Source organism: Aethina tumida, chromosome 5, assembly GCF_024364675.1.
Source record: "Aethina tumida isolate Nest 87 chromosome 5, icAetTumi1.1, whole genome shotgun sequence".
NCBI lineage: Eukaryota > Metazoa > Arthropoda > Insecta > Coleoptera > Nitidulidae > Aethina > Aethina tumida.
The window spans coordinates 10,076,569-10,100,677 of NC_065439.1; the positions used below are offsets into that span (position 1 = coordinate 10,076,569).

At 32.9% G+C, this 24,109-nt stretch overlaps 5 protein-coding genes across 12 annotated transcripts; 3 read left to right on the top strand and 2 right to left on the bottom strand.

The window, feature by feature from the left end:
- The first annotated feature begins 9,166 nt into the window (after positions 1-9,166).
- Positions 9,167-14,583, top strand: LOC109603648 (calcium release-activated calcium channel protein 1-like). 2 transcript variants are annotated; one of them, XM_049968147.1, is made up of 4 exons: positions 9,167-9,289; positions 12,888-13,003; positions 13,379-13,896; positions 13,948-14,583. In XM_049968147.1, exons 2-4 carry the CDS (start codon positions 12,899-12,901, stop codon positions 14,084-14,086), a joined length of 762 nt encoding a protein of 253 aa, XP_049824104.1. In that variant the 5' UTR covers positions 9,167-9,289; positions 12,888-12,898; the 3' UTR covers positions 14,087-14,583. The 2 variants fall into 2 exon arrangements, with proteins under 2 accessions (XP_049824104.1, XP_019875702.1); XM_020020143.2 differs by lacking the exon at positions 9,167-9,289 and adding an exon at positions 12,294-12,592.
- A 26-nt stretch (positions 14,584-14,609) lies between these two features.
- LOC109603655 (MORN repeat-containing protein 3) lies at positions 14,610-16,803 on the bottom strand. Of its 4 annotated transcripts, XM_020020152.2 has the most exons (6): positions 16,251-16,803; positions 15,955-16,190; positions 15,727-15,903; positions 15,212-15,402; positions 14,883-15,125; positions 14,610-14,833 (listed from the first exon to the last, which is right to left on the bottom strand). In XM_020020152.2, the coding sequence occupies exons 1-4, from the start codon at positions 16,663-16,665 to the stop codon at positions 15,397-15,399; spliced, it is 834 nt and encodes a 277-aa protein (XP_019875711.1). In that variant the 5' UTR covers positions 16,666-16,803; the 3' UTR covers positions 14,610-14,833; positions 14,883-15,125; positions 15,212-15,396. The 4 variants fall into 4 exon arrangements, with proteins under 4 accessions (XP_019875711.1, XP_049824102.1, XP_049824103.1 ...); XM_049968145.1 differs by having other exon boundaries at positions 14,883-15,402; XM_049968146.1 differs by lacking the exons at positions 14,883-15,125; positions 15,212-15,402; positions 15,727-15,903.
- Positions 14,895-21,781, top strand: LOC109603653 (zinc finger protein 85). Of its 3 annotated transcripts, XM_020020146.2 has the most exons (7): positions 19,254-19,402; positions 19,455-19,887; positions 20,012-20,399; positions 20,449-20,584; positions 20,643-20,925; positions 21,017-21,386; positions 21,440-21,781. In XM_020020146.2, the coding sequence occupies exons 1-7, from the start codon at positions 19,292-19,294 to the stop codon at positions 21,726-21,728; spliced, it is 2,010 nt and encodes a 669-aa protein (XP_019875705.1). In that variant the 5' UTR covers positions 19,254-19,291; the 3' UTR covers positions 21,729-21,781. The 3 variants fall into 3 exon arrangements, with proteins under 3 accessions (XP_049824097.1, XP_019875705.1, XP_049824098.1); XM_049968140.1 differs by lacking the exons at positions 19,254-19,402; positions 19,455-19,887 and adding an exon at positions 14,895-14,929; XM_049968141.1 differs by lacking the exons at positions 19,254-19,402; positions 19,455-19,887 and adding an exon at positions 19,933-19,954.
- Positions 16,842-18,985, bottom strand: LOC109603654 (DDB1- and CUL4-associated factor 7). Of its 2 annotated transcripts, none has more exons than XM_020020148.2 (4): positions 18,839-18,985; positions 18,376-18,659; positions 18,058-18,313; positions 16,842-18,002 (listed from the first exon to the last, which is right to left on the bottom strand). In XM_020020148.2, exons 1-4 carry the CDS (start codon positions 18,857-18,859, stop codon positions 17,499-17,501), a joined length of 1,065 nt encoding a protein of 354 aa, XP_019875707.1. In that variant the 5' UTR covers positions 18,860-18,985; the 3' UTR covers positions 16,842-17,498. The 2 variants fall into 2 exon arrangements, with proteins under 2 accessions (XP_019875707.1, XP_019875708.1); XM_020020149.2 differs by having other exon boundaries at positions 18,716-18,846.
- Positions 21,782-21,933: 152 nt separating the features above from the next.
- Positions 21,934-24,019, top strand: LOC109603649 (guanine nucleotide-binding protein-like 3 homolog). Its single transcript, XM_049968144.1, has 7 exons — positions 21,934-22,086; positions 22,140-22,423; positions 22,486-22,988; positions 23,042-23,258; positions 23,311-23,411; positions 23,465-23,696; positions 23,757-24,019. The coding sequence occupies exons 1-7, from the start codon at positions 22,071-22,073 to the stop codon at positions 23,985-23,987; spliced, it is 1,584 nt and encodes a 527-aa protein (XP_049824101.1). The 5' UTR covers positions 21,934-22,070; the 3' UTR covers positions 23,988-24,019.
- The last annotated feature ends 90 nt before the right edge of the window (positions 24,020-24,109 follow it).

Consider the following 24,109-nt stretch of genomic DNA (forward strand, 5'->3'; position numbering starts at 1 on the left):
ATTTATAGTCTAAATATTTCGATTATCATTCAATATCTAATTTTTGGCACAATACACTTTTTGACAACCTGAGAACATATTGTAACTGTTTTCGGGTTTCGGGCAGTGTGAAAATAAAACTGACACTAACTTAAACTCTATTAAACAATATTTACACTATTTACAGTTTATACACACGGTACTAATATTTATTTTCAATCCTTCTTGTCGGTCAAGAGCACCAATTGTTTAGTGGGTCTTCTTATTCCGTTATCTGTTGATGTTATCGTCGAAGTAGAAGGCACTAATGTAGTAAAGTTCTAATTTCTAATGCTTGATGAATTTCATTTTCCTCGGTCCTTGCCACCAATTGAGTGAAAGGATGCACTCTTCTTAAATGTTCATTAAAATTGATAGTGTTTTTAAAATATTTTAATTCTTTCTTGCACAAAAAACACACACCAAATTTATTATCTTTCGTAAGAGTAAAATACTCCCATACGAGTGATCGTTTTCCTCTGGAACTCATTTTTTTATTTAATCGAGATGAAATAAGAAGATAAAAAAGAAAATGTTTCAATTTTCAATTTATATGAAGTAGCGGCTTTTCACAGGTATTTGAAATTCTTTTACAAATTAAAAATGACTGTTATAAAAGTAACCCAATTTATGATGGTATTTTACGTTTTTTTTATTTTTGAAACAGATTTTATTTTAAAATTTAGATCAAAACCTTTTTTAATAAACTAGAGTTTTTCCCAGGTAAGAAAACTTTATTTGCATAATTAAAATATGCTAAGAATTTATAGAACATTATCGTCCCAGTCAAATAAAACCTGGGAAATGGCCTCCAAATGCTCCTCGCAAAGTTCTCCACAGAAATTGCACGAATCATCTACTGTGTGGCTTAATTCAACTGATATGATTGTTTCTCTTTTTATAGTTTTCTAGAATATAGTTGTCCGGATATACGAAATTCTAAGCAACAAAATTATTATTTTAACTGGTTTTACAAGTGAGAAAAACAATTTTTAATAAATTTCATATTTTATCTGTATTTTATTATTAATAGAATTAAATAAATAAGTTCTGATTATTAATTTAATTTAATATATTAATATATATTATTTATTATTATTTTATTAGTTTTATTAATGTAAATAATATAATAATAATGTAAAATTTGATGAGTATAAAACTAGTTTCAAACTTTAAAAACACTCAAATTTATTTTCATCATTAAAAACATTTAAGAATTAGAAATATCCTTTACATTTTAATGGCACTTTATTTTTTATTAGATAAAATTTAAAAAAAATGATAGAATCTTTATTTAAGAAATAGTTTTGTTGTTTTATTTTGTACTAGCTGTACTCGTGACTTCGTCCGATAGTGTGTTGAATAAGATCGTTTTCTAGACGGTGATCTCGAGATTCCAAAGATTCTTGAGCCCTTAACAATGAATGACGTGTTCTATCTAATTGTAATCGTTCATTCCTCTCAGAACTACTCCCATTCGACCTAGACATGGACATCCGTAATCTACAATTTGTAAAACGACTTTCCCTATCTTGTTCAGATTCATTTCACGTCGCAATATTTGACTTTTGACCTTTCTCATGTTTTTAAAGAGATTTGACTTTCTTTTAGACATAACTAAATATTAGAAAAAAAGACTATCTACGTTACTTACTAAATAAAATAACCTATAAATAATTTATCAGTTTCAATGTAAATCTGAATATTGAACACAAATGTACTTAATTTATAATTATTGCTTATTGCGCATTATTTTCTAAAATAAAAGATTTTTTCTGAAATAAAAGTAGCCTAAATTACTCCTTAATACATCAGCTATCTGCCAATAAAAGTCCCGTCAAAATCGGTCCAGCATTTCAGAGATTGGCCGGAACAAACAGACAGTCAGACAAAGAGACAAAAATTGTAAAAAATGTTATTTTGGTGTATGTACCGTATTTATATTCATATGCATGTAGTAAAAAACGGTTATTTCAATATTACAAACAGACACTCAACTTAGTTAGATTTAAATTGATTGAATAATAAATTTATTTATTGAATGCAGTTCAATATACAAATTTATCTCGGTAACTCTGGTGGAAATGTGTAGGTATTTTGTAATATGCGAAATAGGTATAAATCTTTCAACTAAAACAAGAACGGTAGTTTTCTTTTTTTTTTTTGAGTAGGTACAGCGTTATTAATTTCCTTTACATGTAACCTTTCAAAGTATGTTGTTTTTATTAATTTCTAAAATAAATATGATAAACGGTTTTATAATTTAATTAGATTCATTAATTGATTATGAATGTATATAATTACAAGTTTTGTAGTCATCTTCAAGGACGGTTAATGAAGATATTTTAATAATAACTACACCAGACTAAAAAAATTTTAATAATTTTAATAAAGAAATATTGAACTATGCTTATGAAACATTATATACAAATTGTAAAATTTTATAAATAAATTTGTCTTTACAATTTCAAATATTTTTCTCTATTATTTTGTTTATTTGATATTTATATCCACGTACGATTAATATTATCATATACTAGAAATATACTAGAAATATATAATACTAGAAATATATAAACAAATTATTTTGAATATTCATATTAGCATTGTAATAAATATTTTACTTTTTAAACATGAAAAACTATGTTAATTAATAAATATTAATACACATATTTCTTCATAAAATATAACGTAATTATAATCAATAAAATTTTAAACTTTAAAAACATGTACAAAATACTAATTTAAAGAATTTTTTTTTTTAAATTACATCATTGAACTTAAAAATATATACGCTAAATTACTAGAGGAAAACATAAAGAATTTGTTTGTTTTAAACATTTTAAATTACGTATGTTACATATATTTTCTAACGCAATCCAAAAACAAATCGTTCACTTTAAATAGGTCCTTCCAAATGAGCGGAGGGCAGTCTGACAGAAATTTTTGTACATGTAACATCTAAACTTGACGGTGTAAATTGTGAAATAGTATTTTTCTTACTACCTCGGTCGAAAGTACGTATTTTGCTCCCCGGTTCCGCGGCAGAAAATAGTATTTTTCTGTCGTGGAACCGGGGAGCAAAATACGCACTTTCGACCGAGGTAGTAAGAAAAATAGTATACACAACACGGGAAGAAAGTTTGAGAGCCCTGCCCTGCGCGCCATCTATCTTGCCCTCGGCTACGCCTCGGGCAATATGTCGCGCAGTGCAGGAATCTCAAACTTTCTTCCCTTGTAGTGTAAAATACTATTACACTACAAGGGAAGAAAGTTTGAGATTCCTGCCTTGCGCGCCATATTGCCCGAGGCGTAGCCCATTCTTATTATCAATGTTGAGGAGCCTAAATATTTTCTAAAACGGGAATGTTAACAAATTGCAGTAACCGGCTTAGCCCCAAAAATTTAGACCAAATAATTTTTTTAAATAATAATTTGTAGATTTGTAGGATATTATTTATCATATCAATAAATTTTATTCTTTTTTCATATTTTTTGTTGTTGTATACTACCTTTTATTATTTCCCTTGAATAAACTATATTTTATTTATTACTGTGTTTCATTATATTGAATTTTATATCATCATACTGTAACAAGCCGCAGGTGATGAATCGGCGCGCCAGAGAATTCGAGAAAGGTATGGAACGATCTGCCAATGATTGCTGCGTACGGGGTGCGAAACTGAGTCTCGACTGGGATTGAATATTCTAGAAGTACCGGCTGAAGATATAAATGTGAGATTGACCGACAAGAAGAGTCCTCAGGGTAGATCCACCTTGCCGTGGTCCTGGGGCTCAGTACCACTCCACAATCCAGTGGAAGCAAATGGGTCCAACCCAACAAGACCAATCCTTCCCCAGGAATATCTCGCATCTTCTTCAGATTAGTCTTGCTCCTCCCGAACCAGTTGACAGTGGGCTGGCATCTACGTCCGCTTTAGTCTTCTGGTTCAGCTCACCCGCGTATGCCTCGCATACGCGTTTTTCATCTGGGTTATGATCTTTTGGATCGGTACCCGGAGAGGGGTACTCTGACTGTCTTCTGACTTTCCCCTCTCGATAAAAAAAAAACAAGAAGAGTCAGTCAGACAGTCTGACTCAGACTGATAGTCATGAGTATTAGACATAAGGTTGAAAATAAATATTGGTACCGTGTAACTGTAAATAGTGTAAATATTGTTTAATAGAGTTTTAGTTTAATTTAGTGTCACTTTAATTTTCACACTGCCCGAATCCCGAAAAACTGTTACAGTATGGAACCAGATGAAAGGTCCAGCGCTCTACCAGTCAGTATAGTATTTTAGAACTAAATTATATATTAAAAATTAAAATTATAAATGTATAGTTGTAATAAAATAAATAAATATTAATAAGAAATTTTGTTCCCACATATACAATAAGAAATACACCATTTTTTTTAAATATGGAGTAATTCTGCCTCTGTTTCCTATTATAGCATGTACATGCATTCCTATTATACATGTACCTAAGTGTCATACTTCTTATCAGATCATCCAGATGATTTTGATCCAAAGTGTCCCCCCTAATTCTGAAAGAAGTTGCCTTAATTCTCTGGTAGTATGTGCATGAGGCTGGTGAGCAATTGTCGTCCTAAAATCGAAAATTTGGCCAAATTTCATCGATAATGTTCAACAATGTTATCGATAATGTCTGTTGGATAAATTTTACCGGTCATGCTACAGTCGTAGATGTAATGATCCGTTCTACCTCCTTGAAGAATACCACCCTATACCATTGTGGACCCACCTTGCATATAACGTGGATTTATTCTTTGACTTGAAGGTCTCCAGACTTCTACTAACCTTCTATCACTAAATACTCCAAATCTGTTTTCATCTATAAACATCACAATATTCCATGTCACAGCTCAGGATTGATCCTGAAACCAAACTAATCTCGCTTCGTGATCGGCAGGTTGAAAGGATCGCCTTATGGGTCTACTGCAACGGAATCCTGCATCATTCAACTGATTTAAAGCTGACTTTGGACTTACAGTATGTCCAATAGCCAAAATCAACTCTTGTCTGAGAAATGTAATTTCTGATTAATAATCTGTCTTCCCGGTAAGATGTAACTCTTGGTCGTCGTCCTTTAGGCTGATCTCGCACATGTCGAGTCTCTCTAACAGTTGTTAGAGTCTGCACACTACGATTGGTCAATATTAAATGCAGCAGCCATATCAACTTGTCTTGGGGCAGCTTGAAGCTTTCCTACAGCACGATATCGGTCAGCTTCTGATAAATGACGCCTGTGCATGATTTTAAGAAAAGGTTTTATTTTTATATTTAAGTGTTTATTCACAAATAATCAAGTTTGTGGAACTGTATTTACTTAATTAAATTTTATTTACATTTTCTTCTTTATTGGGCGTGTTCTGCCTTCTCTCAAAATTTTTATCACCTATTTTTAAAAACACTATACTACTGTATAGGTTTAATGTGTGGAGGCAGATGAAAGGTGGTGGTCCAACGCTTTTCCAGTCACCGACAGATAATTACATCAAATGAACTGATGGCAAAAATTAAGCATAGCACTAAATGATTATTTATTAAAAATTAAAATTGTATTAGTAGAATTGTAATACAAGAAATAAATATTAATAAGAAATTAAATTAAAGGCAACTTAAAATTTATTTTACAAATAAATAAGAAATTTTGTTCTCACCTATAAAATATGGTGTATATTTGATAATATCCAGTAATTAATAATAATGTGACTTGCTTAGGATCACTAAACCACAGAACAATGGGGGCGAGTAGTTTTTAGTGACGAGTCTAAATTTATTTTAGATTTTTTTTTATAATTTATCATACAATATCCTACAATAAAAAAGGTTGACGGTTCAATTATGTCATGGGGATACTTCAATTCTTCTGACCTATGTTCCCTTGGACTGATTTATGTACAGGGATATATTTAAACTACAATTTGCTTACATATATTGAAGAAATGAAACTCTTAATAAATATATTTCGACAACCAATCCCAAACACAAATCCAAAATTGTGACGGATTAATAATTCCCACCTACTAACTCACACATTCTTTCTAACAATTCCAATTGTTTAGTTAATGACTATTTCAGTCATTCAGTTAATTTACATTATGATATTCTTTTCCAAAGTAATTTAAATTCTTCTAGTACAACAATGGGTTAAATTTTGTTATATTTTTATTTATTTTGTTATATTTATATTTATTTATTTTTGTTATATATAGTTCTTAAGAAAAATGATGTATGATTGTTACATTGTACAATAAGTAATAAACATATTTTAATTTCATAGCTTGTTTTATTTCTGGCAACACCCAGAACACTGGTCAACTAATTTTTGACAATGTTCTTTTGGAATTGATAACAATGTTCGCTTGACTTGCCTTTTTATTGAGCGAGTCACTCTAACAAATTAATTTTCTGGTCATGAAAATACTGTTTTGGTTTACCACTGGTATGCTTTGAGTCGTTATTCTGCCTAAAATCACATCGCATATTTTACTTTCATCAGTCCATAAGTCCTTTTTGGTGGAGGTTACTCTAAATAGTCTCTGAAAAGTCTTTAACAAATAGGTCTTTTCTTGGTGTTCTGGCATGAAGATTTGCATTTAGAAGGCGTCGTTTAATTGTACTAGTTCTAACAGAAAGTGATAAGCCTTTTGAACTTGGCTTGCGAGATAAACGGATTGCCTGATTATTTGCCACCTGTTGCCTGCTGAGATATTTGTCCCCCTCGCTGCCTCAGTCAGATCTGCCTATTACGCACTGGTCAATTCTCATCCCTCCCACGCGGTTCTTTCTTGGGGACACTCATCGGGAACGTCCAGGTTGTTTGGACTTCAGCGACATGCGATGTTGGGTGGACATTATTTTATTGACTTGCATATTCTTACTTCGTCAAGTCTTCGATTTATGCACGGACGCCGGCATGACCACGACATTAGAGAATCTGGACTTACCGAGACTAAGAACTCTCGGTCACGGACACGTCACAATTTTTTTTTTGAATAAAATTGTATAATAATTTACCTCCTTCAGTTAGGTGTCTGTCGAGAAATTTGCTAGAGTTGTTACGGATTATTTGTTGAATAAGTGTTCTTACTTACTCTTACTGAATATTTTTGTAATAATTTTATTGATTGTATTGTAACCTAGTTTTTAAGATAATCAATTTTAGACGTTGTAATCTGAATTTTAACTGAATCCAACTGTCTGACGCGTGTTAACTATTTGTATCTAACACTCACATCAATGAATCTGGCAGCCACCTGCTATTTTATCACTAAATACTTGGAAGGAAACCATTAGAAAATGATATAAACCACTATTTTCACAATACTAGAACGTAAATTCCCAAATAATTATGAAATAGTGAATATTTATTATATTACCATATTATACATTGTAGAATTTTAAACACATAGTCTTCAATAGAATCCTCTATCACCTTTAACTATAGATGAAATTAACTTTTTAAAGGAAATTAAAATAATGTGGCCTTTATTTGAAGAACTCAAATACGTGAGTATCTCTTTACCGATATCAATCATATTTGGTATTTCTATTAAATAAATATCAAAATAAAGAATGAAAAAATAAATTAGCTTTGTAAGATATTATTCTATGCAAAAATATTACATTTTTTTTGTTTGGGGGACAAAGAGGGGAAGTTTAAAAACCCCTCTCCGGGCACCGATCCATAGTGTTTACCATATATGATAAATCACACATGGGGGAAAGAACGTATATTTGCATATACGGGGTATGCTGAACCAGAAGACAGAACTGACAAAGATTCCAGCTCCCTGTCAACTGGGTTCGGAAGAACAAGACCAATCTGAGGAAGATCCGAGATCTTCCTGGGGATGGATTGGACTTGCAATTTAAAATTTCCTCTCTTTGTTGCCAAAAAAAATGTTGACTAATTAAAGTAATTGACTAATGAAAAATTACAATAATATTGAAAATATTTACTAAAATACAAAATTATCAATGAAATGTACCTTGTCAAAAAGGCTGAATTTCGAATAATAAAATCTAAGTGAAACACAGATGCAACATTTAGCAATTTACTGAACATAACGAACAGGATAACCTCGTGAAATTCTCGGATAAAATATGATGAAATTACTGAGAATCATCCAATTTATAAAATATCTAATTAGAGGGGTTTTAATGGGGTGGTCCACCGAAAAGCACTTTGTTGCCAAATAGATTTGTGCATAAACTTTTTGTATTATCAAAACTTAATTCTAAACTGATGTAACTGAATCAACATTCATAACTAATCACAAAGTTGACGATTTTCTTTCCGTTACACATAAATTTTTGCATTTGAGATGTTACAACCAGATTATCAAGTAGCCATTCATATATTAATAATCGAGGATCCACTTCGTGTTGGTAGGCAGAATATCAATTCTTGGAAGTTCACATGCGCGCATTGTTTCACCATCAATATTTATAGCAAAGTATGCATAGAATAGATACAAATACCAAGAAAAAAAGACTTAATTGTGCAACTCTCTCTCTTTCTCTTTGCAACTTTGAATTGTCAAGTGTTTGACGTCGATGACTTCGAATTAACGCGTCGTTTTGTTACGTGGCAATAATTTTTTCGTTAGAATTACGAAGTGCATAAAAATGTATCGATTTAGTTCGAAATATAAAGAGATTTTCTAGGGAACTCGTGATAATTTTGAATTATAGAGAGGTTCGAATTATCGAAAGTTTAAATTAACAAGAGTCGACTGCAGTTATTTCCATTTAGAATTATGATTTATGTAAAAATGTCATAATCACATATGTCTTGATAACTAAATAATTTTAAAAATCTTCTAAATATCCGAAAATATTAATAAAAATATTCCTGCATTTTTATTAAATATATCGAAAATTAAATCATCGTCTTTGAAATATTTAAATCTATAAATTCCAACAAATCAACAAGATTAATTTCCTGGTGGGGATCAAATACAGGTAGGTGGTTCCTCCACATGTCAGCTGGTACCGCTCACACCGTGTTTATGTTCATGTCGACTGTGATTTGTCATCGGTTCCATTGATTTTTTAAACTGAATAAAGTAAGTATTTTAATTTGGTTTTTCGCCAAGTGAATTCGTTAACCGTCTGCGACCGAGAATAATTTCAGCGGCAGTAAACAAACAGCTTTAAGTGAATTCGTTCAACTTGTGTGGAACAGATTGGTTTATTTTGTTTAAATAATTGACTGTTTTTCAATCGTCACAATCATGGTATGTGATGTTGATGTGTGTCCAATTGTTTTGATGTAATTTTCTATTTTTTTTAATTATTTATTGTCTGGTAATATAGTTACAATAATTATTTATTAGCACAATATAAAAATATATGCAAATTATTTGTTAAATTCTACAACTTGAAAAAATAAGACTTCAGGCTATTTTTTTATAAACCCCCCTCCCCTTGCTTCCCAGCTTTCAACTCATTTATTATAACTTGTTAAACACTTCCTAGAAATATTTGCAAATTTCTATTAAAAAATTTTCATATTATTATTTTATACAATAGTTAGCATACATGTGGTTTGTCGAGTCACTATCTAATCGTCGTATGTCCAGTTTAGTGTTCTATAAATAGTTCAAACCACAATTATAAACAATTTTAAAACCATTTCTTTAATCTTCCAATTCTAATAATACTCGGTTACATTTAGTCTGTAAATACTTCGAATAGTAATCATAAGATTATTTAAGTTATTTCCCTTTTGTCACGGTGCCAAAGCTAACCAACCAAATACTGATTTTTTTTAATAAATAAACCTTAAAGTACTGTTATTGTTAACTGTATTGTTTTAGTCTCGGCAGCTGAACAATCGGAAAATATCGGTTTTAAAAATAAAAATATTCCAAGAACGATAAGAATTTTGTGTTTAATTTTAAAACAAAACAAATATGTAGTAAGTAATATTGTAGTAAGTATATTGTATATTTAATTTAATCTTAATGAACGTAATCTTAATGAACGTTAAAATAATAATAAATAACAAAAAAATTTGGTACACGCTTTGAAGTTACTTTGATAATTACAAGTAATTTTTATTTTTAATAATTGTTTTGGTTACCTTGAATATTTAAACGCGATCTCCATTTAAGAGGCCAGGTATTTATATTTGATTTAATAATGAACTGGAGTTTTAGAAAAAATAAATTATATATTTTTTGTGCATTAATTAAAATGCTTTTAATTTTTATTGTTTTACTACATATTTTTATTTTAGTTATTGTCAAGTTTTCAATCATCTATAAATTTATTTATGTTATTGACAAATGAATTTAGATACATAGTCCAGTCACCTTAGTCAAAATTAGGTGAATACCTCGGAAATCGAGATACTCAGCTATAAACTCGTATAAACTTATATTTTGACATCCATTTGAGTCCAAAAGTCACGAAAATTGATTTTTTGCACATTTTTTGTAACTATCTCGTTTCTTACGTATTTTACGTTTTATCAATATTGAAGAGAATTAAATTCTCTACAACTTTTGTTTTAAACATTTTTTCATATGTCGAACCGTTGTTGAGACAGAGCGCAGAGAGCGCGCGGCTAGAGTATCATTTGAGGTCAACTGGTAGTCGCCATCGATAATACGTAGTATAAAATTTATAAATTATTGTTAAATATATAATCATCACTTGTACAATATGTAGGAGACAATGCCGATGTAAATGTTCACACTCTTCGTGGTAACAATATTCTTCAAGTTGGTGAGGTCGTAAATTTATATGATGATGAAGCATTAACAGAAAAAAACATTAACGGAATTGATTTTTTGTGCCTGTATGGAAAGTAGAGAGTTATTACATCGTTGCCAGGGTGGAATGGTTACCTTAAATAGCTCACTAAAAATAATAAGAACTTTTCAACATCTCAAGTTATGTTATTTCCTGGACAAAAAACGTGTTTGATTATTTTTGATCAACTCCTCTACTCTAAAGCACGTGAGATGGTAGCTGTATCAGATGCTAACTCACCATTATATAAAATAGTTGTAAAATTAGGAGGATTTCATATGCTGATGTCTTTTCTTGGAAGTATAGGGTATATAATGAACGGAAGTAGACTTAAGGAAGCCCTTACAGAAATATATGCAAAGAATTCTGTTGACAAAATACTCAGTGATCACGTTTACTCGAGAAGCATCAGAGGCCACACATTATTACGACTTGCATTATCAATGATAATTTTTGAAGATATGAATATTGAAGATGGTATTCTGATCAGTTAATTCAGCAAATAACTTCTCGAGATGTTTCTTACGACACTGGATGAATTAAAAGCTCGAGGTCCAGCAGCACAGTTATTGCGAAATGGTTTCAATAGCACTTGATTTTGTTGGCGCTAAAACACTTGGGCTTTTTAAAGAACATCTTGATGCAGTGCGCAAAATGCTGTTGTATTTTCACGCAAAATCAGCACACTTCAAGATATGGATGAACAAACTTTTGAGGTCTTTAAAAATAGATTTTTCACCGTGAAACGAACAGAAAAATTCAATTCTGGTACATGGACAGATTTGGTAATTGAATTGAATTGAAAGTATTATCAAACCAATAAAAACAGAAGGAGTATCTCGTGGTCGAAGTACAAAAGAAAGTGTTTTGTGTAAATAGGTCTATGCTATGCACGCTACAAATACTATAAGTGAGGAAATGGAAATTAAAAATAGATAAGTAAGTAAAAAAATGATTGAATATAATGTAATAGTTAATAAGAAATGGTAATTATATATTTAGCAATAATTTATAAACCTTATACTACGTATTTTCGATCGGGATTACCAGTTGACCTCCAATTATAGTGCAGCCGCGCGCTCTCTGCCCTCTATTTCGACAACGGTTCGACATATGAAAAAATGTTTAAACTTTTTAAGTTGCGGTCATCCTATCATGTGTGAATTTTGAGACGAGTTTTGGGATGTCATAATATAAGTTTATACGAATTTGTAGCTGGGTATCTCGATTTTCGAAGTGAACACCCTATAATGACTGGACTAACAATGATCTGTGAAACTTAAAAATATCTGTCAAAACCAACTTCAAAACTGAAAGCTTTTTGTTTATATTATATATTTTTTGTATATTTTTGTACAAATAATTGTTTCTATCTTAATTTTATAACTATCTGGAACAAAAACATTATGTCTATGACTAATTTGAGGTTATACAACCCCTGTCAAAACTGACAATATTACTCTAAATGAAAAATCTCAATATTTAATCTTAAACTTAAACTTAGCTCGCACCTCGTAATGAAACGCTTTGTCGATAGTCACGTGCTACGGTAGCAGACTGTCGTTCGAAACGAAAGTTTAAGGTTGTCCAATATTAAATCGCTGGCACTTAATCGCAAAAACGGTGGAATCTCGGTGTCCCAGAATATTGAACAGCACTTGCGCGTACTGTTTAACCTTAACAATTCCGCCTCTGTTTTTAGTGTTCGGTGTTTAGATCCAGCAAGTGGTTGTTGTCAAACAAAATTTAACGATTAGGTGAAAGTGGAACGTTGCAAAATGGTAAATTTTAGTTATGCACCTGTATTACGGGTTATAAAAACGTTATCGCACATGGGAATGCTGACAATATCCTTCGATACGTTTATGCAAACTATTGTAACATTATCGGTACGCCATTAAACGGTTACGCGTTATTCCTACTTAATCTAGCACATTTAACTGTATAAACACAACAAACGACACCGCATTCCGCTTTTGTTTGATCGTGATCCTTTCGTTGATTAAATCTATTTGTTTGCCGATTAAATGATTAAAAGTGAATTGTGCTGATAGTGTAATAAGAATTTTGTTGCAGGTTTCAATTAAATGTCTGTTTGGAGTACTAACTCTGTAGGCCTCGACTTGGGCAAACCTTTAGGCAAAACCAAGATTGACCATAATTTTAATAAACCTTATCACAGAAATCACAAGGTAATCAACTAAAAGTATTTATTTTTTAAATATACTTAACTTTATTACTCAATGTGTTTGTATTTTTAATCAGATAGTTAATCAGTAACAGAGTACTGTTTAATATGCCAATGTTTATTATTATTAATTTATCCTGTATATAATGAGTAAGAATCTTCTAATCGAATAGGCATTTAAAAAGAGGTACAGTAGATGTCAAATATTCTGAAGATATTTCACTTTCTGTTAATAATATGTTTTCTATATGTCTTATACGATAGTAGATTCTGACACATAGCCAATGACCCCTATTTAACTAACAAATTTAACTAACGGTGATTGCAAATTAATATGGCTAATTTTTCAGAAATATTTTATACAACGAATTTGTTCCAGTGTAAAATGTCCCAGAGCGGCCACGACTACAACACGGCCCGCTACGTGTCGTGGAAGAAATTGCACCTGTCGCGTGCCAAGCTAAAAGCGTCAAGCAAAACTTCTGCCCTGTTATCCGGTTTCGCCATGGTGGCGATGGTCGAGTTACAAATCTCAAACGCGAAAAACGTGCCGAGTGGAGTGCTTGTCGTCTTCGCCGTGATCACCACGTTGTTGGTGGCCGTTCATATGCTTGCCCTGATGATCAGCACCTGTATCCTGCCGAACATGGAAGCGATCTGCAGTCTAGACGCGATCAGTCTAGTAGACGAGTCGCCGCACGAGAAGCTCCACTGGTACATTGAGACGGCGTGGGCGTTTTCTACACTGCTGGGTCTCATCCTATTCCTTGCCGAGGTGGCGATCATCTGCTGGGTCAAGTTTTACGACATCGAAAACAAGGCGGCCGCATGGGCGGCTACAGGCGTTCTCGTTCCCGTTCTCTTCGTGTTTTTGGCTTTCGCCGTACATTTTTATAGGTCCCTTGCTTAAAAATTAATACCGTTCATTATTAACTGTTGTCGTTTTAGGTCTCTTGTGGCGCACAAATACGAAATGACGGTAACGGGTATCCGGGAGCTGGAAATGCTCAAGCAAAACTTGGAACTCGGAGATACGGACCATAGGAATGGATTAAACGATCTGATATCCGGAATTCACGTGGTTTGAACGTCGGATTCCAATTTTAAAGCAACGGGCTGTGCTAATTTTAATTACTCATTATTTGATGTACATATTATTGTTTCATTGTTTTTTATGTGTGACTTACTTGGGGTTGTTGGGACTTGGTCCTGATCTGCAGTACTTTTAGCATTTTAAGTTTATGCATTTTATATGTTTTTATTTAATGTTGGTTGTTTGACTCATGCTGGTCAAGTAATTTTATGGTGCGACTATTTGTGGAATAATAGTATGAATTTTTTTATACAAGTTTTGGTTAATCAGGTACAAACAACCAAATGTTTTGATGTACTCTGTAAACATATTTTTATACTGAAAATTTATATTACTTAAGACTGCAACAGTTCCATTTCTTGAAAGCAATATAGAATCAAAATATTTTTACAACCAAATTTATACCGTAGACATTGTAACTGTGATTTGCTTTTAGATGTACTATTAAGTTCATTGTATGTATATATACTCAATAAACATTTTAAACCAAATATTTTTGCTTATTAACAACTACTCCTTAAAATTTGTATATTTCATTTATTAAATGATTGTTTTATATTTACTTGAATATCAATAAAGCTCACAGTAAACTTCCAAATCGTTTGAAAGATCCGAACTTGAGGACGAATTGGTCTCGTCAGCGTAACCCGCATTGGTTCGACCACAAACTGCTTGCAATGTTTTAATTTTTAATACCCTCATCATGTGGCGGGCGAACTTGTCAGCATTTTTAATTTCAGCCTGAAAAACTTATATAAACAACTATTACACAATTAATTTCAATAATTACATTTCGAATGGGGAACGGAGTGGGATAACTGCTAGTCTGTCTGTAAGGTATGTCCTTTAACATAGTCGTAATACATTGATTTTCTTTTCAAAGTCTTCCTTGTAATTGACCACTGTCCAGATGGAAATATTCACTTTTTCCGTGTTTAACCTCAAAATTCCACTGTTCTTCGTAGCGGTTACCATTCGGATACACGTACAACCTTTCACCTTGTCACAAATCCTTCATCCGTTCACCTTAAAACTTTTACGAAAGGTGGACTTCACATATATTACCAAAACATCTCACCCTCATAAAAAGAGTGATCACCGTACCACATTTGTCCGTACCTGTAACGTTTAGCCCTCAAAAACCTCCCTTTGTAAAAGCTATCATCCTTTATACCCTCAGACCGTTTTCCTCCATCTTCCCATACCTCCAATCGACTCTGTACTCCAAAGTGTACATTTAAGTTTATGCATTTTATATGTTTTTATTTAATGTTGGTTGTTTGACACATGCTGGTCAAGTAATTTTATGACTAAAAGTTGGAATAAATGTATGAATTCTCTTATACAAGTTTTGGTTAATCAGGTACAAACAATCAAATGTTTTGAAGTACTCTGTAAAAATATTTTTATACTGAAAATGTATATTACTTAAGATTGCAACAGTTCCACATCTTGAAAGCAATATAAAATTTATACCAATAGACACTGTAACTGTGATTTGCTTTTAGATGTACTATTTAAATTCATTGTATATATATACTCAATAAACATTTGAAACCAAATATTTTAGCTTATTAACAACTTCTCCTTAAAATTTGTATATTTCATTTATTAAATGATTGTTTTATATTTACTTGACTATCATAAAGCTCACAGTAAACTTCCAAATCGTTTGAAAGATCCGAACTTGAGGACGAATTGGTCTCGTCAGCGTAACCCGCATTGGTTTCACCACAAACTCCTTGTAATGTTTTAATTTTCAATATCCTCATCATGTGGCGGGCGAACTTATCAGCATTTTTAATTTCAGCCTGAAACAAACTTATATAAACAACAATTAGACAACTAATTTCAATAATTACATTTCGAATGGGGAACGGAGTGGGATAACTGCTAGTCTGTCTGTAAGGTATGTCCCTTAACGTACTCGTAAGACAGTGATCCTCTTTCCAAAGTCCTTCCTGCAATTGACCACTGTCCAGATGGAAATATTCTCCTTTTCCGTGTTTAACGTCAAGATTCCACTGTCCTTCGTAGCGGTTACCATTCGGATACACGTACATCCCTTCACCTTGTCGTAAATCCTTCACCCACTCACCTTAAAACTTTTACGTAACAACATCATGTGAACATCACATATATTACTAAAACATCTCACCGTCATAAAAAGAGTGATCGGCATACCACATTTGTCCGTACCCGTGACGTTTGCCCCTCAAAAACTCCCCTTTGTAAAAGCTACCATCCTTATAAACCCTCAGACCGTTTCCCTCCATCTTCCCATATCTCCAATCGCCTCTGTACTCCAAAGTGTACACGTTGCAATCAGGTATCCTGCGTGCCAACACTCCGAAACCGTGTCGCAGATTATCTTTAAAGTCGCCCTCGTAAACCTTTTGATCGCGGTGCCACAGCACGCCTTTGCCGCATTTCACGTCCGTTCGCCAGTCGCCGATGTACTTTTGATCTCCGATCGCGGTGAATATCGCGTGTCTCAGACCGTCCCGGTATGTGGTGCGTTCGATTAATCGCGATCTCGGGATTAATTTCACGTGCGACTTCAAAAATGGCATTTTTATGTGGATATTACGGCTTTACGATTGAATGTTTAATCGATGGGATGTCAGTTTTCGGTTCGCATCGACAGGGTCTAAATTAAGCCTCACAACAGCTTTCGGATATTCGGTACTGAAAGAAAGATTTTTACGTCAATTTTGGCAGCTTAATATAAATAAAGCGACGAGTTCCCACTTGTTTTTGTTTACATTTATTTATAATTATTGTATAAAAACAAATATCACAACAATACATAGACTTATAAATTCTATATTATTTTTGATACCTAAATTCTAAATAAAGTATGTAGATGAAAATGTAAAATAAATACGATGGAATATTTACACTTAAATAATGGTGGTCGTTCATATACAGTAATTCGACGTAAAAATTAAATTTACAATATTTCTTAAAATGTATGTAGTACATTGTGAGGTTCTAAGGATACAACTTATAACATTATTATATTTTATATACAGTTTCATGGTCAGCAAACACTAACAAAAAATAATCGATTCATCCAAGAAAATTAAGTAAATAACTAAAGAAAATCGGCTCAGACAAATAGGAACACTTTAACTGTGTTTCATGTGATGAAGTGTCAAAGAATAAACAATTTTCAGGTACAGTAATCATTCCTAGAACAGTAAAATAATTAAACATTACTATTGCCTGGAAACTAAATTTTGACCCAACAACACATTTGTCATTTAACTGGAAGTATTTACAATTAAAATAACGCAAAAAGTAAACCTTGTCAAATCATAAAAATTGGAACGAAATAAATAAGGTACCGTGTGTGTACGGCCAAACGAAAAAGATAAAGCCCAAACAAAAGAAACCCCGCTTATTACACTCGCAGAATTTCGAGCGATTTGTTGTAACAAATAGCAATCCAATCTGGTTGGGTGGCGCCCCATTGTATCTGATTAACCTCTCCCTCAGCCGCCGTGTACGCCAAAATCGGATCCTCGATTGCCCTTGGCATCTGTTGGATATCCCAAATCAAAGCCTGATGATCGTCTCCTGCAGTACATATGTGACAACTCGAGTGCGGCGCCCAGGCGATGCCGTTCACGCACGCCCTGTGGTTGTTGAGTCGTGCGACCGGCGTGCATGGCACCCTCACATCCAAAATGATGACCTCGCATGCGTCCATCGCGATGGTGGCCAAATAATTGGGGTCTTGTTTGTTCCATGCGAGACGAAGCAGGGGCGTGTGCGCGGGGTCCTCGTAGATAATGGTCGAGTGTTCCAAGTGTCGTAGGTCGAACATCCGAACAGAACCGTCCGCACCTACCGACGCGAACATGTCTCTACCTCCACCCGCACGTGAAAATGCAATGTCATACACCTAATGCAAAAATATTTAATTCAATGGTTTATTTGGTTCGATGGTTTCAATTTACCTCTTTGTCGTGTGCGATGAGTTGCGTTTTGACATGGCCAGACACTAGGTTTACTCTACCCATTATCTGACCTGTTTCCAGGCCCCAAATTGTACAGGTTGTGTCTATTGACGAAGTTCCTACTAAATTGGGATCAACCTCGTTCCAGTCAAAACTTGTGAGTGGTGCACAAAAGTCTGAGTTTTTATTATTGTTCAAGACACACTCTAATCTTGTGTCTGGCTCTCCTGCCCTCCACACTCTCAAATAATCACCACTAGAACAATATTCAGGGTTAAAACATTTATAATTTATATAATTGTTTATGCACTTTTCTACCTTGTGGCTAATAAATCCGGAAAAACCCCTTTACTGTCAGGTATCCACATAATTTTAGTCGTAGGATATGGATGATCAAATGTGCTCTTGGCAGTAAATTCACTACTGTCTTCATCTAGCGAGACAACTTGGACTTTGTTGTTGTATTCCTCCACAAAGCTGCCAAGGGCCAGTCTGAATCTTTTATCCGGGCGTACGGACCAGTTCATGCTGTAGAGGGGCCATGGGGCTATGTATTTGTAGATCTCTTTCCGTTTGGCTGGCACACCGGAATGGGCCATTTTCTGGAAATTGGTCGATTGTATTTCGAGGTTACTTTATTGAGGCGGCACTATCTTACTGGGTGCAGTGATGGTTTTGTTAGTTAGCGTGTCGATGAATATTCATAAATTATTGAATAGTTTACAGAAATTATTTATTATTAATGATAAACATTAGTGTTTACATAGACATTCCGACTGACCTTGACGGGAAACATTGACATTTATGGGAACCGCACAATATAAGAACATGAATTTCCCTATATGTGACTATCTAACGACATTCCCACAACTTAATTTATTTAATTTGTATTTCTTAAAACTCATGCTGATATTAGGAAAAAAGCATTCAAAATGATTACATTACTAGCCTAGATGATATAAAGAAATGGAATTAGTGGCGCCATCTAAGCGTCATATTATAAAAATTTTTAAACTGATTTTTTTTATTTTAAAATTATTAAAAATAAATTCTACAACACTTATAAATTATTTAATACCAATGAATATATTATATTTTATTATTATATCACTAATAATAAAAGAAAACCAAAAAAGAAGACCAACAGAGGGCGTTGATTTTGACAGTTTTTGAGCCATAGCAGGGAGTAATGTGAATTAAGCAAAATATATGATTTGAATTTGAATTTACCAAAATGGGATTGTTTGATGAAAAATGTAGAACTTGCTTATCAGAAATTACAATTTTCGACAACAACATAACTCAAAACTATCTTGATTTAGTGAATAAATGTTTACCGAATTTGGTACATCAAGAATATGAACCATTAAATAAAACACTAATTTATTTGTTTTTAGTCTAATGCCTTAATTATAAACGATGTGATATGTTCAGAATGCAGTAGGTGCTTGTCAGATTTCGAATTATTTCTTAAAAAAGTTCAGGAAGTTGATAACCAAATCCCCAAATATGCTCCACCACTTGGCTTATCCATCACCCAATACCTACAAGATTTTACTGCTAATCAAGAACCGCTCAGCCCAGAACTTACTCCACTAAGTTTAAAAATGCAAGAAAAGGACAATTATATAATTACCAAAAAAAAATTGATGAAAGGAACTCCCATATTAACTATTAGTGATTTGAATCAAAATGAAAATGAACATAAAAATGAATTGAAATCTGACCATTGTTATTATAGGAAACCTAGAATAAAAATTGATAGTAATATTACTTTTAATTCCAACATATATGTCAACAAATTTGTCTCCATGACAATGGAGAAAGATGGTATGCATTTTTTTTTTTATTATGATTGTACTCTGGTTAATTTTAGTTGTATATTAAAAATGCAATTGTAATTTATAAATAGGAAATTTATCATTTTAAATTAACATTGAAATTCTTTCAACAGATAAAATGTTTGAAGTTCTCATGGGTAACTTTAAAGAAGAAGGCATATCAATAAATGATCGCTCCACTTCCACAACAGGAAAGAAGCGTATAATCCTGATTGCCACCAATAGATGCACAGCAAGCTACAATTGTGAAAAATGTGACCGACAATTTTTAGTCAGATACCAATATAAAAATCATAGGGAAAAATGCAAAGGAACAATCACCACTAAATGTTACATATGTCATCAAAATTTAAAACATAGAAATTTACTAAAGCAACACATCTTGGAGGTGCACCATTATTGCATCAAGTGTCAGAAAACCTTCCCAGACACAGAACACAGTCAAATGCATAACAATCTCATCTGCACCAGACGTTATAAATGTTCAGTCTGTGATATGAAGTAATTATTTATCAAGTTTATTGTGATGTTTTATATGATTTGATTGGAGATTCCAGAGTTCAGTTCATTTGCGGAGACACAAGAAGGCCAAACACGATGAAATACCACCTTTGGAACCTCAAAGACTATGCGAAATTTGCGGCAAGGAGTTCGACAGCGTTAGCAATCTAAGGGCGCACAAACAGGTACAAGTTAATAATAATAAATATGTGTCCAAAAGGGATTTCATTTAACACATTATAGATCCATGGTGATCCAATTAAATGCAAAATATGCGATCGCGTGCTTAAAAACGTGTTGACTCTAAAGCAGCACATGAGGCTAAGCCACAGACAGAAAGGCGGCCCAAAATCGCAATGTGAGCATTGCGGCAGGGTGTTCTGGCTGCCGAGCGAGCTAAATAGACACGTCGCCCAGGTTCACAACGGCGAAGAACGTGAAAGGAAACATGCTTGTCCGATGTGCGACAAGAAGTTCTATACAAAGGGAAGTGTTCGTCAACACGTCAAGTTTAAACATATCTCTGGTACGACTTACAATTATTATAATTAGAATGTCCATACATTGTCGGTATATTTTAAAAGCTGTATGTGTTTAGTTAACAATTTGTACCGTAGCACCCGTTGCGTCGTGTGAAATTTGCCAGAAAGATTTTCCGAAAAGAGCCTACTACGAAAAACACATGGAAAAACACGTCCGCGACAACAATGAACCACGTAAATGTGAGATCTGCGATCGTGAGTTCGCTAGTAGATTAGGTTTAAGCAAACACCTGACGACGCATGGTTTTTCGTCTGGTAGGAAGAGAAGGTTCAAATGTAGCGTTTGTAATCTTGCGTTCCAGTTGAAAATCAGTTTGATAAGGCACGAGAAAATGCACACTGAAACGTACAAGTACAGATGTAACATATGTTACGTTAAAAGGTTTAAAACGGAGGAAGAATTGAGGTTGCACGAGTCACAGCATCGTGGCCCAAAGAATTATAAGTAAATACGCTGTGTTCATTATTTAATGATGTCACTAATTAATTGAATTACAGGTGTCAGATTTGCGGAGAAGCGTTCTCTAGAACATTTATCCTCTCAAATCATATGTTGAATGTTCATGACATGGACGATTTCTTGTTACAAAAGTCAGAAATTTTAGCAAAAATGAAACAGGTTAAGAATGAACAAGAGGAAGAACGGGACCACCCATTAGTAGTGGAGGAGGATCAGCTAGTTGATTATCAGGAGGTTACTTCAAAAACTAAAATTGGACATGGCGGAACTGATTTACCGACACTTAGGTTTAGAAATGAAGAAGGTGTAATTTACAAATTGTTCTAATTGTCTTACCGTTATTATAAATTTATCAATTAAACTCTATGTTTAAATCTTGATTATTATTTTACTATATATATCATATTACTAGGTGAAATTTTTATTTAATGTCATAACAATCCACCAAAAATCATACAAAGTAGTCGTCGATTTAACACGGAACCCCTGAATAAATAATTATTTATTTGAACTATCCACATCTAATATGTAGTTTAGCCAATAGATGTCGCAATTGTTTGAATTAATTCTCAAGTTCTTATTTCAAAAGTATTTTTAGGGTTATGTTAAAAGTACCGCACGTGTCAATAACATAAAAACAAACTGTTGTGTTAATAAACTTCGTAAAAAATGGTGAAATTAGCAAGTAAGTAAAATATATAATTTTTTTTTAAACAGCACTAACCTAAGTAATTTAAGATAAACAGTCAAAAAGACAGCCGGCCCGTCAGAGATATAAAATCGAAAAGAAAATCAGGCAGCATAACAAAAAGGCGCGACGAGAGGCGAAAAAAAACCCCAAAAAGGGCAACAAACAAAAAATTATTCAAGTACCAAATATATGTCCATTCAAAGAAGATATACTTAGAGAAGTTGAGGCATTGAAACAGCAAAAGGAAGAGGAAAGATTAAAGTTGAGAGAAGCTGCAAAATTAGAAAGGCAAAGAAAAAAGGAAGAGAAAACTAATGGACAACAAAATCTGGTATGTATAAAAATGTGTGTTGCTAAAAACCATGTTAAATGTTTTTAATAATTTGTTTTTAGGTTAACAGTGATGAAACTCCAGAATTAGAAAAAAATGAAGTAAAAAAAAGGGGGAGTTATGTTAAAGACTATAAAGAAATAATAGAAACTTCAGATATAGTCTTAGAGATTTTAGATGCACGTGATCCTTTGGGTACAAGATATCCACAAGCAGAGCAAATTGTAAAGAAACTGAAAAACAAACAGCTCATTATAATTTTGAACAAATCTGACTTAGTACCACGTGAAGTGCTTGAAAAATGGTTAAAACATTTCAGAAAAACCAACATAACTGTGCCATTTAAAGCTTCAACACAGCAGAAAAATATTAAAAATGGCAAATCAGTTAAACTATTTGAAAGTATTGGTAATGAGTTGTTAATGAATCTTCTCCATAATTATTTTGAATCAAAAAATTTGAAAAAACCTCTTAGAATTGGAATTATTGGAGTGCCAAATGTTGGGAAGAAATCTTTAATAAACAGCTTGAAAACTATTAAAGCTTCTGAACCTGGAATAAATGAGTGAGTGTTGTAAAATGTAAAATATATAACTATTTTATACCATTATTTTATAGAGATATTCAAGAAGTGCAGTTAGATTCAAAAATTATTCTCCTGGACTCGCCAGGATTAATTCCATTAATAAACATAGAAAACAATGTTTCTTTATTGAATCCACAGAAAATAAGACAGTTACATGATCCAATAAGTGTAGCAAATTCTATACTGGATAAAACCAGCAAAGAGTACATGATGGAAATGTACGACATTCATGCATATGAAACACCAGAGGTATATTATCAGAATTATTGACTGGAACTTTGTGAATTTGTTTTAATTTTAGGAGTTTTATAATTTGAAAGCAACGCGAACTGGTAGATTTAAAAAGGGTAGAGTACCAGATACAATTGCAGCTGCTAAAGGATTATTAGAAGATTGGAATAGGTACCATAATTTAAATATTTATAGTTTTAAAAATATATTTTGAATATTTTCAGTGGCAAAATTAAATATTATACTTTGCCTCCCGAAGATGGTAAAAAACAGACTAAAATAGGGGCAAATTTGGCAAAACAATTCAGTGTTTCTAGTCTTGAATCTATGGAAACAAGTGTTTTAAAGTCATTTGAAAAAAATTTTGACAGTAAATTTAAATTTTTTGTAATAGATTCTTTGGGCCCTCTGAGCTCTGCCGAAGACATGAATAATTGTAACAGAAATACTGATGTGGTAATATTTTTGTAATGATGGTGATTGAAATATTATCTGCATTGTATTTTGTGTTTTTAGCCAACAGATGCGATTCCTGAAGTCACAGTGTCAGAAAAGGAAAAGAAAAAGGCAAATATAGATACAAAATTAAACAAAGTAAAGAAACCTGCATTTAAGAAAGATAAAAAGGAAAAAGTGACGAAAGAAAAAGTTTCGAAACAGCTATCCAGCGGTTTGGAAAACTACAATGTTTGTCGTCGAAACAGTACAGATGAAACTTATGATTTTGATACAGATTTTAACTTGTAATTTAAATATTAATAAATGTGACCTTTACTGTTTGTTGTCGTTTTACTACATTTACTAATTCGTTAATGAAAAATAATTTTTGAATTTATCTTCAGACTACCCTATAGTTCAAAAGTAGATGG